General features: G+C 49.0%; 1 protein-coding gene across 1 annotated transcript in view; it reads right to left on the minus strand.

Annotated features, from left to right (window-relative positions):
- ASTN2 (astrotactin 2) overlaps positions 1–17,027 on the minus strand; it is a gene marked incomplete at its 5' end in the record, with an annotated part of 265,286 nt that overhangs the window by 160,854 nt on the left and 87,405 nt on the right. The window contains 2 exons of the mRNA XM_021414154.1: positions 3,387–3,554; positions 14,746–14,892. Coding sequence (XP_021269829.1) covers positions 3,387–3,554; positions 14,746–14,892 — 315 coding nt within the window. The remainder of the gene's footprint in view (positions 1–3,386; positions 3,555–14,745; positions 14,893–17,027) is intronic.

Raw genomic sequence — 17,027 nt, forward strand, 5'->3', positions numbered from 1 at the left:
CTGTTTCCCACCCACAAGCTCCCTGTCCCACCAGGACAGCAGAGCCACCTGCGGCCCCGCTGACAAACTCGCCCGTTTGGAAGATGATGGAAACCTTTTTTTTTTTTTTTCTTTCTCCCCCCTGCCAATTTCTAGAAAAAGACCTTTTGCTACCACATCTAATTGGGTTCGTACAGGCATGTGCCTATTGTTTTGTGGGTGCAATCAATTGTGAATGCATAGAAGACAGCTTTAACGGGTAAGTGCCTGATTTATGGATGGGGAAAAAAATCAACGCACTTGCACCTGCTAATCAAGGTAGCGATCCATCTCATTTATGCCACTGCTCTGGCAAGCCTGACAGCACAGAATCAGAGGCTGTTTTTTCCAGCGTTTGGCCCTAAGGGACCAATTCTCCAGCAGGTCTCTTAAGCGATGCCCACAGAATGTGCAAGTGAATCAGTTTTGTGCATACAAAGCAGGTAATTGTGCTCACAAATCAGGATTTGCATATGCCACCAAAAAAGGATGCCCTCATAAATGCTACCGGCACTGGTAAGGGAGGTGAATGAAAAAACAGCGCTCCTTGATTGTAGGAAAAAGCAGCACAGAGCGTGGTATGAATGCCACATCCATTGGAAAACCCAACCAAGGCGCAGCTCTGGAGCACACTATCCGCACTGTGAGAGGCTGAGGACAGATCCAGGAAAGGCGCTCAGCTCACCCGAAGCCACAGATGATATTCTGCTCCTGTGCAGATGTTGGTGCTCTCCCTGAAAAGCTCTGATGAGCTGGTACTTTGCAGTGAGGGCTTGAAATTTGTCAGGGGCAGCAATCATTTAATTAAAGAATGAGTCACACTGCGAAGACACAAGGGAAACCAAATTAAGGTCAGGCAAGCGAGATGTGTTTTGGCATTTCCTAGTGTTTCCAAGCCATGGTTTTCAGTGTGGATTATTATTCATACTGAAGCAGCACTTGTGGCTTTGGTTACGAATCAGTGCATTGCATGGGCAGATATTCCACAAAACTCCAACCCAAAGGAGATCTTCAGCCCAGGGTGGAGTAAGAGGTTGAGTGTCACTAGACAGCACGAGTGACCTGGCAGCTTCTGTCCAAACCTGTGCCAGCAGTTCCTGGCACTGCTGCTGAGGATGAGTCCTCCCACAGAGGTGGAGGAGGTCTGCATACAGCTTGGAGGGAGAAAGCTTTGGGACAAGGCTGGATTCATTGCAGGAGAGAGCAGCCTCCAAGGGGGACTAAAGGCAGAGTGGCTGTAAACATGCTGGAGCACCTCAAGGGTTGCCCTACTGCCCCTCATAAGGGAAACCTTTCAAGGCATTCATGCCCTAGACAGGACAGACCCTGGCCCAGCCCCCCTCCTCCCCCATCCAGAGAGGATGGAGGGCAGGGAAACCCCCCGCACCTATTCCTCTAGATGCTCACAGCGATGATAAAATCCCTGACCTGGAAAGGTTGAAATCTAGAAAGGATTTATGTCCCCTAGTAAAACCACAGGCCGCTCTCTCTTGTGGTGATAAAAATAAATCACCCTTAAAAATAGAATGACATTAATAAATATAAATCTAAAAATACATGCTGTGCATCATGGAATTACGATCTGCTCCCAGCCTGGCATGGAAACTTCTCACCAGCTGAAGGCTCATCAACAGCAATGATTGGAAGCGATGCTGGGGGCTGTCTCCTGGGCTGGGAGTCCCATAGGTACTTCCAAAGGATTCACTGTCAGTAGGCAGTTAATTGTTCAGCTCTTGGTAAAGTCTGGAAACCCATACTTAAAATCCACAGCCTCACCAGCCAGCCCTGCCCTACCCCTGCGATAAAAATGGCACAGACAGGAGAAAGGTTTTGCTTTATCCATGTGTAAATTTCCAGGTGGAAGGGAGAGGAAAGAAGCTGGTGTACAGATTTCAGGTAAGGAGCCTGATGGTTCAATGCACAGCTGTTCTGCCCTCACCTCCATCACAGAACTGAAGGCACAGGCTGACACAGAGACAGTGCCTGATATGCTCAACATCAGGACCACGGGGTACCTGAGGCCACCATAGATTTTTTGCCCTGCTTCTCCTGTTCTGAGCAGGTCACAGACCCTTGAACCTGTTTCCTTCTCCCAGGCACTTCCAGGACACACTAAACTTCAACCAGTATCAGGTAGAGTCACTGCTGCTGGGTTTTGGTCAGATGGGAAGCAGGGATGGGAACTGTAAAGCAACTGATGAGGTTAGGATCCAGCATTGTGCTGGAGCTGAGCTAAAGAGCATCATTCCCTTCCCTGCAAATGAGATCTGACATGTCCTGCTCGGGCATGGAGCATCCAGCAAGAGGGACAAGCTGCTACAGAGAGCTGGGGACACACAGGGAGCAGCAGCTGGGCTGCTGTGGGAGAACAGCCAACACCACACAGGGCCTGCATCACTGCCAAGGGCAGCATGGGGCTGGCAAGCAGAGCATCAGGGCTGCCTCCATACACCCTCCTCATGTTTTCTGCTGGAGGCAGGAGCTTTTCCTTCTTCCTCCCCTGGGTAGAACTGAACTCATCTTCCCTTATCTTAGAGGTGGCTGAGTGTTGCTGACGCCTGAAGTGATCATGCTGCACTGAGGCACATGGGTGAGAAGATGCTCCTGCATCTCCTCCATCTGCCAGGGGCTGCTGCCCCCAGCTCTCCTTGGCTGCAGGTGATGCCTGGAGCTAATCGGCATGGGGAACTCAGCCAGAGTGACTTTTCTGCTGTGGCTACACCTGTCAGTGCCTTCACACATCAAGACTTGGGGACCAGGAGTATAAAAAGAGAACGCTGTCTTGACTGGGAAAGTTGATTTAAGAAACCTAGTTTAGTATTTCCTGGAGTCACACACTCACGTGTCCCACTCATGCAAACCCCCATCATTTCCTTGTTGCACTTTTGCTGTTTTCTGTGTTCCCAGCTCACTGCAGGTCCCCATGTATCACCCAGGAGCACTGGACCAGAAGGGAAGGTGACATTTCTCCTCTCCCTGGCCCCACACAGAGCTGAGCCTCAGCACGGCATGTTGCAGATCCATGTACAAGCAGAGCACACAGCAAAAAGCTCATCTGTAGGTTAGGAAAGACAGTGGTGTCTGTAGCTCCACAAGAGAGGTGGAGGAGAGATCAGCACTAGGTCACAATGGGCAGAAGCACTGAGGGGAAAGGAACTGACAGATCCACCATTTCTAATCCCCATCCTGGCACTCAGCTGCTTTATGCCTTGCTAATGGAGGTCACCACTACGTACCCTGCTGGTACTCAGCACTCTGCCCTGATGCCAGGCATGGGAGAGCCATGCAGGTATTGACGTATCCGGAGACAAACCTTCCTCATATCTCCAGCCTCCGCAAGGTTTCCACTCTCCCCAGGCCTCCCTTACCTGTCTCTTGGTCACAAAGCTGTTCACAGGCATCGGTGGTCCTCTGGCCACAGAGATCTCTCACCCAGGGGGACGTGGCATTGATCTGATAGTAAAGGGACAGCTTGGCAGGGTTCAGCCAGTCGGAGATGTCCAGGTAGCTCCCCTCGCTCACAACGAAGCTGCTGCCTGAGAGTGGAAAAAAATGTGTTAGGTGAGTATAAAAAGAAAAGGAAAAGCATTTTATGCCAAAAGGGAGCACAAGAAGGAAAAGAGTTATCTTAAATGAGGTACTGAGGAATCTGTACATGAGATCACAGAACTTCTGAGTTACTGTCCCACCATTCCTCACAGCAGAGCCCCTGCTCCAATTGGTAAGTTCTTGGTGCTCCAGTACTAAGGAAAGAAACCTTCCCTGCAAAGGCAGAGAACTGGAGTTGCAGGTTCTCCTCTCCTCTCATAGAACATTCAGTCTACTTGCACTCTTTTTCATGCCTACTGCATGCATGTGAACATGCCCAGTGAATGGACACTCCCTGCCTAGATGCTCCCCTACCCCACGAGTATCACAAGATGCTGGATTTGATTCCTACATCTCTGCAGAAATGTGGACAAATGCAATTATTCTGATCCATAGTATTGGAGCATCACTTCCCCAGCTCATGCAGACAATGCCCACCAGTCAGCCAGACCCCAGGACCAGGATGGGAGAGGGCAGCAGTCCGTTGGGCTGTTCCTGCTTCATGTCTCCCAAGTCAAGGCGAGTGAACTGGCCCAACACAACTTCTATCAGTAAAACTTCCCCGCTCTCTCCCCTCTGAGAGTTAGAAGTAAATTCCTGCCAAAAAACCTTTTCTTACAAAATCTTACGTTTCTTTATTGTGTGAAATGTATTTTTCCCCACTGGCAACTGGGAATATGCATCATCTAATTAGCCAAATAGATTTTCAGTTCAGCCCAATCATTTCCTTATCTAACATCTGAGGCCCAGCATCGCTTGGGGGATTTTGCAGGCACAGAGGTCCTCATTAACTCTGATCTTCAATTACATTGATTATAAGACTGCCTCCATAATAGTGCTGCACGGATCAGAGGGGAGCCAAAAAGCCTCTGCCATTAAGTGGTGTTTTGCAAAAGTTACCCAGGTAAAAGCCTCTAAAAACAGGGGAGAAGAAACCTTCAAAGAGGAGTGGGCAAGGTAAACCTCCAAGTAGCCCAGGAGCTAGCAGGCACCCTTCCTTTAAGTGCTAGGATTGGAAATAGGGGCAAGCTTTGCAAGCACTATCTGAAGATTCAATCCTTCTTAGTGATTACCCAAGGATGGCAACTCTATAGATCCAGGGTGCATTTTCTTGAAACTTGAGGGCTTGCATCACATGGAAAAATAATGTCTAAGTGCATTACTAAGTGCTGCAGAAGTTCTAAGCTCAATGAAAGCCAAGGCAAAACAAAAAACACATAGCAGCAACCACCCCACATGAACCCGCTGGAACATAAACTCCAAATTTCCTTTGGAATGAGAAATTGCTGATGCTTTAGCAGGAAGGAATTCATCTCAACCTCATCCTGCACATGGAGGATAAAAAAGCAAAACCTGAAGTCAGGGTTTTGAGTGAACAACCCCATTTCTAGGCATCCTGAGATCACAACACCATAAAAATCCAGGCCCTAATTTCACACAAATTCAAAGCTTTTACACTTATACAGATTACACAGATGCATCTCTAGCATTCATAGCTGAGGGATGAAGCCATGCTACTGAGTGTACACACAAATAACACTGAGAGCTACAGCACACAGCTGCTCTGGGGACCAGCGAGGCAGAGGCTGGATCACCAGGCTGCAGGAGACATCTCAATCAGCCACATGGCAACTGCAGACTGTGGGTAAACGCCACAGCACCAGCAGACAGCACTGAAACACCAAGCACAAAGAAGGACCTCAGAGCTGCCTAACTTCTTCTGTTAATTATCATTCTTTTCAATCAATACTTAAAGACAGCTTTAAATACCAGTTATAACTATTGTTGGTTGTTGGTTTTTTGGTTTTTTTTTTACCAAGGCAAGCCTTTTTTTTTTGGCTTTTTTTTTCCCCAAGGCAACCCGGGTTTTTTTTGGTTTTTTTTTTACCAAATGGAAATGCATCATGAACCCACTGGGAGTGTTTACATCTATTATAGCATCAGTCTTGCTTGCTTACTTATTTTTATAGCTCCTTAGTAATGAGTGTGGCTGGAGAAACACACAAGTGCATTTGGAGGCTCAGCGACAGACAAGTCCCTCTGTGGCCAAAGACTCAAAAGCAAAACCACCAGCTCTTGATTACATCCTTAATGAACCCCACTTCTATTTAAAATACAGCCAGAGTGAAAGCAACAGAAGGAAATCAGACATAAAATAGTCATATAATTAGTTTTCATTAAAGACAAGGCTGACTTGAGCCAGCAGTGTCCTGGCACGGGACCCTGGTGGAGGGAATCCAGCAGGTGACAGCAGGGTGACTTCGGGGCTGGGACAGACTGATCAGCTCCAGGTATAAATTTGTTTGGGAGAAAAAAACACATAGATTTGGGAAGCAAACTGTGCCTTGTCATATTCTATTCTGTACACAGAAAGACTTACAAACATAACATAACTGTAACTGAAAGAAAAAGTGTTCTTGCATTTTCAAAATGAATTAGTTTTGATTTCAGAAAGTCTTCAAGAGAAATCATCCTCAAAAGTAAAAGAAAAGGGAAAAAAAGGGAAAACACTTGAATCCAAAATCCCTAAATTCAATGTTTAGTGAAAATAATGGACACTGTTCCAGTTCAAAGAAAATAAGCAAATAAACAGTTAAAAAGCAGAGAAATTGAAAGTTGTAGTTAACTGTAAACACTTTCCTTCCTCCCTAGGAGGTGGAAGGAGGGGACTGCTCCCAGCCAGGAAACTTCTCACATCCCAGCTCAGCTGGGTACCATTTTTAGATGCATCCACAGACGCTTTCCCCATCGTCACTCTCACTGAAAATACAAACAAAAATCCCAACCTTGATCCTTTCACAGTTTGCTTAGGAAGAAAGGAACAGGAAAAGGAGTTTTACAAATATTTTGAAAGCTGAAATTCTGAAGATTTCAAAGGCTTTTTACACAAACTTTCTTTTTGTTTTCAAAGAATCCGCATGCATAAAACAGTTTTCACAAGACACCAGCGCGCACTTATCAAAAACATCTTGAAAAGCTAAGAAGGGGCAGGATGAATAGCGAATCCTTTTAGAAACCACCAAGAACAAACATTTTCTAAGCAAGTGTCATTTCGAACATGGTTAGCTTGTCAGAAAGATCCGCCAGATCTGTCTTCTCTAACGCGCAGTCCTTCAGCAGAGGTAAACAAAAGGGGACAGCGGTGATGACGAGACACTAGGCAGCTCACACTGCTGGTGTAAGAGGGGGGAAGCCCCAGCTCCCAGTTGTCCTCTGGAAACACCTTTTGGGGACTGGGGACCCAACTGGTTCACCCAAACCCACAGCTCCAAGCACTCCATGGGCAGCATAGTCCACAGGCACAATCTGACATTCCCAGCCGAAAGCTAAGTGAAATCCTCTTTAAACAGAGACACTGAGGGCCCAGGATAAAACAACCAGGCTGAGGTGTCAGGGAACACAACACCAGGACCGCCGCCCCGGCAACCCCGCTGTAGGCCGCAGCCCTGGAGCTGCATAGGCCTCAGAAGCCAGGCCCCGCTGCAGATCGGCATCGCAGCCCCAAGGAGAATCTCAGTGCACTGCCACGTAGGGCCGGTGCTTGGGGGGACTGCGTTGTTTGCGTTTTTGTGTGTGTGTTTTTTCCCCTTTCCTTCTCAAATGCTGATCAAAGCCGGGCCGGCTAAGACAGCAGCAAAAGTTCATGTCTCTCATGCTGAGGTCTCCTTCAAAGTTCAGTGGGACTGCTTAAGCCGTGACAAAAGAGGCTTGAAGTTTTGACATTTCAAAAATCATTTGCCAGAACAAAACAGGATAAAACAGCTCAGAAGAGATATATAACAAGGGAAAAGAACAAAGAGCCCAAAAGGCAGCCAAAAGGGTTTGGTTTTTCCTTTCTCTCTCTCTGTTTTTTTTGAGGGAAGAGATCAAATATTTTTTTTTTGAAGAATTTCTGTTTCTTCCTCTCTCCACTCCTTTTTTATTTCTTTGGTCCATTTGTTGTATCTTGGACAACGAAACTCCTTGTCATCTAAAATTAGTATTTGGTGTTAGAACCCTGCAGGAGGTCGTACGACAGGTTGCTAATAATGCATCCATCCCTATACTATCTCACAATTATAATCCTGTTACAGATTCCCTTTTTTTTTTTAAGACCATAGGAAGGATTATCCCCTATAGGTACAAAGAATGATTTGATTTCTTTGGAGACTTTCTTTTTTCTTGTAAAACTTGAAAGAATATTTCCCAAAGAGAGAACTCCTCCCCTATCAGCTCTTCCTGTTGATCAGCTCTTGCTCTCCCATCCTTGTGCTGGGGGATAAAGAATTCTGCTTCTTAATTTTCTTCCAGGAAATTGAAGAAACAGCCAGACAAATGTTCAGTTCCCAGGACACACATACAGTAAGCCAAGCAGTGGTACACGGCTTGGGGTAGGACTGCACCCACAGGCCGACGCAGTGCCCAGCTTTCCAGCCCTCTGCTCAGCACAAAGTTTGGGAATTTTGGACTAATTTCAGTTCTGCCTAGTCACATCTACAATTCTTTCTTCTAAATCGAAACTAAGGATAGTATCACAGTGGGTTCAAATCCACCCGAGCCATTCCCTTCTGTTTATCTAATGCTTTCTCTCAAACAACGCCTAAACAGAAAGTTTAGTAAGCCTTTAAAACCTCAAAAGCCTCTATGTACACCTTTCTTGTCTATTTATTTTCCTCTCAGCCAAACTGAAGGCAGCTCCCACCACGTAGGGCTCAGCTCCAGGAGGTATTTTTGGCACCTGAGCTCTGTGCACACCGTGGGCTGCCCGGCCCGTGGCCACACATTACAAATGCCATCAATCGGCACAGTGTTCACCTTGGCGCAGCAGAAGCAAATTAGTGATACAAATCTGTATGCAATTACAGCAAAGACTAGAAGCATCTCTCCTGTGGGAAGAGTGGGGTTACATTTTAATTGTTAAATTGTACTTGCTTGCTAATTCCGACAGATTCTTTCTTTGAGTTTTCTTGGAAATCAGTCCAGATTTTACCAGGGCTGAACTTCTGTCAAAGAATGCACACATTTCATTTCATACAGCAAGTGATCACTCAGACACTTTTTCATAAAGCCAAGTGGAACCCAAACGCCTACATGCAAATCTGCTGTGACTTCACTTCTGCGAGACTCAGGCTGAAGCCCGCAACTCCAGCAGCTAAGGGACCCCCCTGCCAGCTCTGTGGTGTTATCATGACACTATAACCGCCCAGTACCAGCATGTTTGCATCCTCAGCAGACATCTGGGTAAGCAACAGTTGACACAGCTCAGATACCTAAAGCACAGCTTCTCCTCAGTGCTCCGTATCTCCCAACTCCCATGCTCCAGCCGGAGGCTCTTCTTCAGCGACACTCAAGATATCGGACAAGAGTTCAGGGAAATCCTGCCTAAATCTGATCGCTCCACCAAGTATCTGATGGACGAGTTATGATAAGCTTTAAGAAACGTCAAGTGTGTGTGAATGGAAGAGATTTTTTCAGCCAGCACCAAGACCAAACATCCCCCCAGGCTGCAGAGAACACAGCCAAGATGCAGAACATGCAAAGTCCATGTGTCACAGGGCCATGTTGAGCTACCAGCTGCTCATAACAAGATTAAGGAACACCAATGTCACCACTTGGGAGAATTAGAACACGAAGCAGCATGCTCCTGGCTATGCAGCCTCAGAAAATCCTATCTGCATTGCTGCATTGCTGCTGCTGCAGATATCCCATGAATTTCTGTACAAAAGCAAGCATGACCTAAGTCAGGTCCCCAGGCATGACCTCAGTCAGCTCCCCAGCCTTGACCTACCACCAAACTGGTTAGACCAGGCAGAGCCTCATCCTGCAAATACAGATGCCAAGATTTGCATCCCTCCTTTCCACAGAATGGAGCAGACTGGATGGTCAAAGGCATTATGCCCTACTGCACCCTTCCCTTGCTGTCCCTCCCAAATTAGAGGCTAAATGGCATTGGTGCAAGCTCAGCAGGCACTGGGAGACACCATCCTCCCGTGATGAATGCACCTTGTCTCTCTCAGGATGTCACAACTCCCAGCAGGCCCCTGCTGACTCCAGCCAAACACCAGCACCAATCCCCCCTGATCAGCTCCCATACATCCTGCTGAGGACTGAGGAGGAGATATTTGCCTTCCCCTGCAAACAGAGCTGCCCCAGCACAGGGACAAGCTGAGCTCAGGATCACAGCCTGTCAGAGGCACGATAAAAACATGATGTACTTCAGCCTACAGAATCTTATTAGTTCCTCATGCAAAGAGTGTTCACGCCATAAAACCGTCTTGGAATCCCTTTGATCCACACTGATACAGTTTATAAATTGATGTTAATATTTAGAGTTCATGTCTGGTAACGCTGCAGCCATTTGCTCACATTTTCTTGCCAGCCAAGCAGGCGCGGGAGCGAGAGCGAGCTGTAAGGCAGGCAGGAGATGACCCGGTGATTAAGAGCTGATGAAATTAAATGCAGTCTGCAGAGCTGCCCCAGCACAGCCACCTCGCCAAAAGATGTTACGTCTGGGGCAGGCAGAGTGAGGCTGGGGCTGGCAGAGGACGCTGCTGCTCCTGCCCGAGCACTGACCCACATCTCTGCACAGCATCTCTACAGCAGAACGACTCCAGGCTGAGCAAACGGTCTGATTTCAAGGCAGCCCATTCCCCCACTGATTTCAGGGGGGCTGGTGAGGCTGGGACCAGCTGGGGAGCACTGCAGCCCGGTTGCTGCTGGGGGATGCCGAGGGATGGAAACCTTTAAGATTGGAGTCTTTCCTCCATCCTTCTGGTGCAAAGTGGGGATGCTTCATCTGTAAATCAATGAGCATCTCCAGCTTTTCCTCACTGCAAAGCAGAGCCCAGCACTGGGCCATTCCCCACCACCCGCATCTCTCATACTGCTCATTTCTATGCGAGCGCATGCGCAGCATGTGCTCAGCACACGCGAGCCAGCACCAGAGGAACCAACCTAATGCCTGGTCACCTCTGAGGGCTGCACAAGATTGAGCAGGAGATGTCAAAAGCAAACAATTTAAAGCAACAAATTTAATTAAAACCAAAATGAGAAGTTGTTGCAAGCCCAACAATTGCAGTCTGCAGAGCTCTGGCGATCTTTGGGGAAAATTAGCAGAAGCTGCTAATAGCAGCATTCAATTCCAGTGGCGTCTTGAAGGAAACAGTTGTGGAGGGAAAGAAATAAATAATCTTCAGATGAAACAATTACTGATCAGCTGCGTGACAACCACACAATGTCATCATTCAGGCAGGCAGATGCGGATGCATGAAGCTTGGGAAAAAAGCAATGCCACATGCACAGCTCCCTCCACCTTACCAGCCCCTCGGACCCATGGCGGGTTTGGGTTGGGTTTTCACAGTCCCAAGTGGCAATGCCCGTTTCTGGTGCTCACTTGGCTTCACCCGCCCCACGAAGGCTGCGCACGGGGGTGCTCGGTTTGTGTTCCTTCCCCTCCCCTTGCACGAGGTGGGGGAGGACGAAGCCACATTCACCCCCAGGCTGGAGCTGCAGCAGCAGCCACCAGTGCTCCGAGCAGAGCTGGCTGCGAGCATCAAAGCTGCACAGGCAGTGCCTCAGCTCTGACCTCCATAAACCACCCTGACCTGAGCTGCATGACGTCCCAGAGGCATCGCCACATTTTCTCTGGCACACGACTCCAGCGAGGAGGGGAGAAGGCTGTAAATGCCCTGAGATGTCTTTGAAGTGACAGAACGCTGCTTTATGTCCTTTACTTTATTTCCACTTACAACACGAAGCCCTACAAGCCCCTGGCTAAATGTAGCTCTTCCTTCCTTCCGTACGCAGCGGTGGACCTCACTTACCTCTCCCACTAAAGTATCCAGATACAAACATCCACCCACACCATATATAACCCCTTTGCAGGCTGTAAAAACGGGAAGCTTTAATTGATACTATATTTCAAACTGTTGTGCAGCAAGGACATACTCCAGGCTAAGTCCTCTAGGGTATCTTTCTCCATCCCTGCTTTCCCTGCAAGCAGCTCCCATTGCTCTCCCTCTCTATTTTTTGAATGATTACTTACAAGAAAAAAGTCCCCCTGAATGCACAGAGCTGAGTGGCTAACATATTCATAAGGGGTTTTATTGCTCAGATGGAGGGGCTCTCTTTTCTTTTTCCCCACTTTGATGCTGCTAAATGTTCCTCTAAATAATGCTTTGCATTTCCAAATCCTCATAAAAGCCACCACGAGCCTTCCCATCAATTCAAGCCTGCTCTGAAATGGGCACGGTGCCTGCTGCTGGGTGCGGCCAGAGGCTGCCCGAGCTGCTGCCATGGGGGGACACGATCCTCACGGCCTAGAGCAAGAAAAGGAGGAGGGAGGAGAGGATGGGGCCCTGGGCAGCCTGATCTAGTGACTGGCAACCGTGCCTGTGGCAGGGGATTGGAGCTCAATGATCTTTAAGGTCCCCTCCATCCTAAGCCATTCTATGATTCTGTGGATGCTGCAGAAGGGAGCAGATGACGCTCAAGCCATTTTAGGTGGAAAAAGAAAAGAAGTGTCTCTACCCTTGCTGGTTTAACACAGCATTTTGCAGCATGGAGGGCACGGACAAAGCCAGTGCCTTCCTCAGCCCCACAAAGCAATGCGGTGCAAGAGGGGACTGACGGGCACAGAGGTGTTCCTGGGAGGCCCCCAGCCTCCCCCTGCCAGCCATGGCAGCACAGAGCGTGGCAGCTTGTGCCAGGCCCTCGTGTAGTTGGCTGCCCTGGAAAATGAAGACAGAGCAGCTGTACAAACCAGGCAATAATTGTTCAGAGGGGAGAGGAGAGGGGGGGAGAACCCATCAAATGAACAAAAGGAGGAAAATGAACCAAGAGAGAGAAATAAGGGCAATAGAGACAGGCTGGTTATTAATACTGCCGGTGGTAATCTGTTCTCCCAGCCTTTGCTGCCAGTTGGCTCCTGGTCCCAGTCCTTCCCCCTCCTCTTTCCATTAGCGACTCCAACAGGCTCGGGAGCTCCTTTTCCCATCGCTGCTGCTGGCTGCAGGGGGAGGCTCTCTCCTCAGGGGCTGCAGACATGCTGGGGCCGCTTCGCTCCCTCCCCCTTCTTGGCTTCGGATCCTGGCGCGCCAGAGCTGGCTCATGTCTATTTCAAGTTTCCTTCAAAGCTGAGTCTTCATCTGTTAGGAGCAGGATAGCTTTCAGCCTGTCTTTCTTTGGCCTTTCCCGCAGAGGTGCTGGTGGCCTCCTTCTCCGCTGCAAGATTTTCCTCGGCTGCTGGCATCTCTAGCAATACTGCCATCAAATGGGAATCAGTGGACACCTTTCTGTCGTGCAGGAACAACTCCAGAGAATGCACTGCCCTGCCTGCTCGCCGAGCCTGCCTCACTGTCATGCAAGTACAAAGGAGAAGAGCTTAAGGATCCAGACTGCTTAAGTGCACGGCAGAATTACGAGCTGCTAGGTGCAGCAGGCTTCAGGCTGATGCAAGCTCCCAGCCTCGTTGGAGCCATGCTCCTTCCAGCTCCACATGATGCCCAGGTCCCCGGTCCCAGTGTTTGGCAGCCAGGCAGTAAGCAGCCCTACATGTCTGGAAATGAACCCAAAAAGTCACCTGGGTATTCAGAGAGGAGCACAGCCCCTGCCTGCCACCAGGATAGGACCCCCGGTGCCAAGCTGCACCCAGTCTCTGCAAACACAGCCAGCAACGTTTTCCTGTGCACCATTACAATTTCCAAACCAGGCTCGGTTCAGCGATGCCTTTAAATGTTTCATAGTATTTTGCTGCCAGTTTGGTGCTGCCTTGGGATTTGTTGTTATTCAAATAGAAGGGACAACTTGAAGAGCTTTTCCCTTCCCAGGCGAAGGACTCTGCCATCGCATAAAATGATGAGATTTCAGTAAAACTGATGGCCGCTGCAAAATGTCTTCGCTGCTTCTCTGTGAAGAATTTGACTGTTTCTCATAAAAAATATTTCTAAAGTTTCTGCAGTTTGTAATTATATTTTACAGTTTCATTACAAAGCTCATTTTAATTCTTCTCCAAACCGTTTTTACCAGTCCTCTTGCCACTTTCTCTTTAGAAAAGTCATTAAGTCAGAACTGGAGTTCATCCCATTTCCCCCAGTTTTGAGGATATTAATCTGTTTTATTGGTATTTCACTGTCGTTTCCATTCGAGTGTTCTCTGTATTTGCATAATTTGCACTGCCACTCCCTTCCTGGTGACAAGCGCAGGCTCAGCTTTTCATTTCAATTCCAAGCAGTCGCATTACGTTTTGTTTTATTCCAGTTTTTGGGATCACAGTGCCTTCCCTGTGCCAGAAGTGCCATCCCAAAAGCATCCTTAAAGGCACAGTCACACGGACGTGGTGAGGCTCAGGCTGGGCAGAGCTCTGTAGTACAATGCAGTGACTTCCTATGGATGGATGCATACTAACTCCAGGAAGAAACCACCCTTAGCAAGGATGAAACCCATTTAGAAAAGACTGTGGAACCCCTCTGTGTCATGGGACGTTGCTTTAAGCCCTGCTCCTTCCACCACCACTGTACCTCTTCAAGCACACTTCTCTCCCCAACATATTCATTCCCTGCCCTCCATCCCAACCCCAGTGTGGGGCTGGGTGCCACTGGTTTCTGGCAGGGAGAAGCTGCACCCACCCTCAGCATGCCCCGAGCAGCATGGCGAGTACAGGAGCTGAGCAATTGGAACTGACTGAATAATGGCTCTCGTCGGCTGGAAGAAAATGAAATTTGCCCTCGTCTTACTGAAAACTTGCACTTGACGCTCGCTGCACATTATAAAGAAAAGGTCAGCAAAACACAACAAATGCAAGGAGCCCAGTCAGATAAAGCAATAAATAGTGACAGCAGCCCTTGTCTAATTTTTCAAAGCATCTCTGCTTTGGCTCAAATACTAGCAATTCCACTCCGTGCTGCTGCAAGGGGCTGAGACAAGCAGCTCAGCTGCTGCAGGACAGGAGCTTGCCTGTGCTGCTCCCAGGGCTCACCAGCGAGTCCGGAGGAAACCAGGGACATCCAGCAGATACGTACAGTGATAACAACAATAAAGGTGCAATTTAGAAGAGGCAAGTTGAGCTCCATGGCGCGGTCCTCTTGCTGAGTGCGTACTTAAGGAGACTTTAGGAGAGCTGTGAGGAGGGGTTAAGGAGCAGGGGTGCCCGCGGGCTCTCACCATCGGCGATGAAGTGCTCGGGGACGTGAAGTGTCACCTTGACGGTCAGCGGACAGGAGAGCTGCGAGCCGCACACCATGGCCAGGATGCAGGAGCTGACGGCAATCAGGGTCAGAGCCGTCTTGTTGACGGGACTTTTCATCGAACCTGGAAGGCAGAGAGAGAGGTGGGAGCCACGGGAGGGACTGCCTCGTGCCCCCGCCCCAAAGCTCCCCAGCTTACTCTGCTTCCCCCACTGCCAGGACCAGAGCTCCTGGAGCCTTCCAGCCCCGTCCTTCCCATCACGTTCTGCTTGTGGTCCTGCAGGATCCTCCAGCCAAGCCCTAGTTTTCATCAGCCTGGGTTTATTTGGCAAATTTTATCAAGTCACAAAAACACCCAAGCCAAACCCAAGGGCCGGTACCATCACACTATTTCTTCTCACGTAGCACCAGGAGAAATCTATGTCTGCAGATTTTACATAGCATCGATGAGTGTTAATTATTTACACAAGTATGTATAAACATTCAGTCATCACGCAGGGACTGTGATGAACAACAAAGCAATCTACAGAGCCAGCCACTTCTTACAGGCAGCAGACATTACAAAAGAAGTTTTATTTCATCAGTCCCAGAACCTTACGGTATCTTCAGAAGAGCAGCTCACAGAAGGGTTTGCTGCAGGTGCCAGCTTAATGCTTCCCAGCACAAAGAGAAGCCTCTGAAGCTGGCACCTGGATGGGATGTGGTCACCTGTCCCCAGCTCCAAGGCCATGTGCTGGATGGACATCAAGGCTAGGGGACACCTGCATGGTGAAGCCATCCATGGGGACATTCCTTAACCCCTCGCCGCTCTGTGTGTACCTGCACACGTGGCCAGCCTTGTCTGTTGCTTTTTGTTTTAGTCTCTTCTTTTTTTTTTTTTTTTAAACCAATGGAATTACAGAACCAGAGAACCATGTAAGCTGGATTAGATCGCCATCAGATCACCACGTCCAACCATCAACCTGACCTAATGAGTCCCATCACTAGCCCGTGTCCCTCAGTGCAGGTCCACGTCTCTCTCAAACAGCCCCAGGGATGGAAACTCCACCACTGCCCTGGGCAGCCCACTCCAATGCTTGACCACTCCTTCCATGAAGAAATTCTTCTTAATATTCAGTCTAAACCTCCTCAGCACAGCTTGAGACTGTTTCCTTGCATCCTATCACTTGCCACTGAGAAAAGAGACTGACACTCACCACAGTGCAACCTCCTGCCAGTAGCTGCAGAGAACTTGGGTAAAAGCCAGCGAGGAAGTCAACATGGTATCACAGAATCACGGAATGGTTTGGGTTGGAAGGGACCCCAAAGATCAGCCAGTTCCAACCCCATGCTGTGGGGAGGGTTGCCGACCACTAGGTCAAGCACCAGATCAGGCAGCCCAAGGCCCAATCCAGCCTGGCCTCGAACACCTCCAGCGGGTTTAGAGAGCGACAGAATTACCAGCAGCATTAGGACAACTGAATCAGGTCTGCTACAGCATGGTGGGACAGACCCAACCCCAGGTGATGCACGGGAAGGATGTGAGACCAGGCAATGAAGCCATGGGTAGGAAAGGCCCGGCTATCCCAGGAGATGCTCTAGCTCTGAGCAGGCCAGGAGCGCATGAGCCACACTCTGCTGATGGAGGGGACCAGGAGAAACGTTCTCTAGTCAATGCTACCCACCCACAGGGACAGCCCCCGCATCCTGGCCCCAGGGAAGCACCAACCCCTGAGATCTGCTCCCTGCCCTCCTGGCAGCATCACTGCTCAGGCTGCAGGCGAGGACGCGTCTTTATCTTTGGAATCTGATCCAGCTCCCCCTCCTTGCTCCCTGCCCTCACTCTTTCATCAGCAGAGTGAGATTTAAAAAACATCTGCTTGAAAATTGAACGGGAAATGCATCCAGCCAGTTAGCACTCGTGTGTTTCACCCTGTAATTTGATCAAATCCGCTTAGAGATGCTGGTGCCAGAGCAAGGAACTAGCGGAGCCCAGGGCACAGCCTGTGTTTTCCAAGCAAGCAGCGTGCACCACCAAAACCTCCCTGCTCCTGGCTTTTTCAGGACAGGAGGAGTGGCTGACCTGCTGGAAAACATCCCATACCCTGGGACCAACAGGAGTAGCAAAATGGTTATTTATAAAGCATCTTTTACTCTCCTTACGCATGCAGCATCTAAACAGCTTTCCCACTACTTCCCAGCTTTATCATCCATCTCCTGTGCCCTTCACCTTTCAGTGCCCTTTCTTCCTTCCCAGTCTTTATTTGTATCATCAGCATA

This window comes from Numida meleagris, chromosome 16 (genome assembly GCF_002078875.1).
Source record: "Numida meleagris isolate 19003 breed g44 Domestic line chromosome 16, NumMel1.0, whole genome shotgun sequence".
NCBI lineage: Eukaryota > Metazoa > Chordata > Aves > Galliformes > Numididae > Numida > Numida meleagris.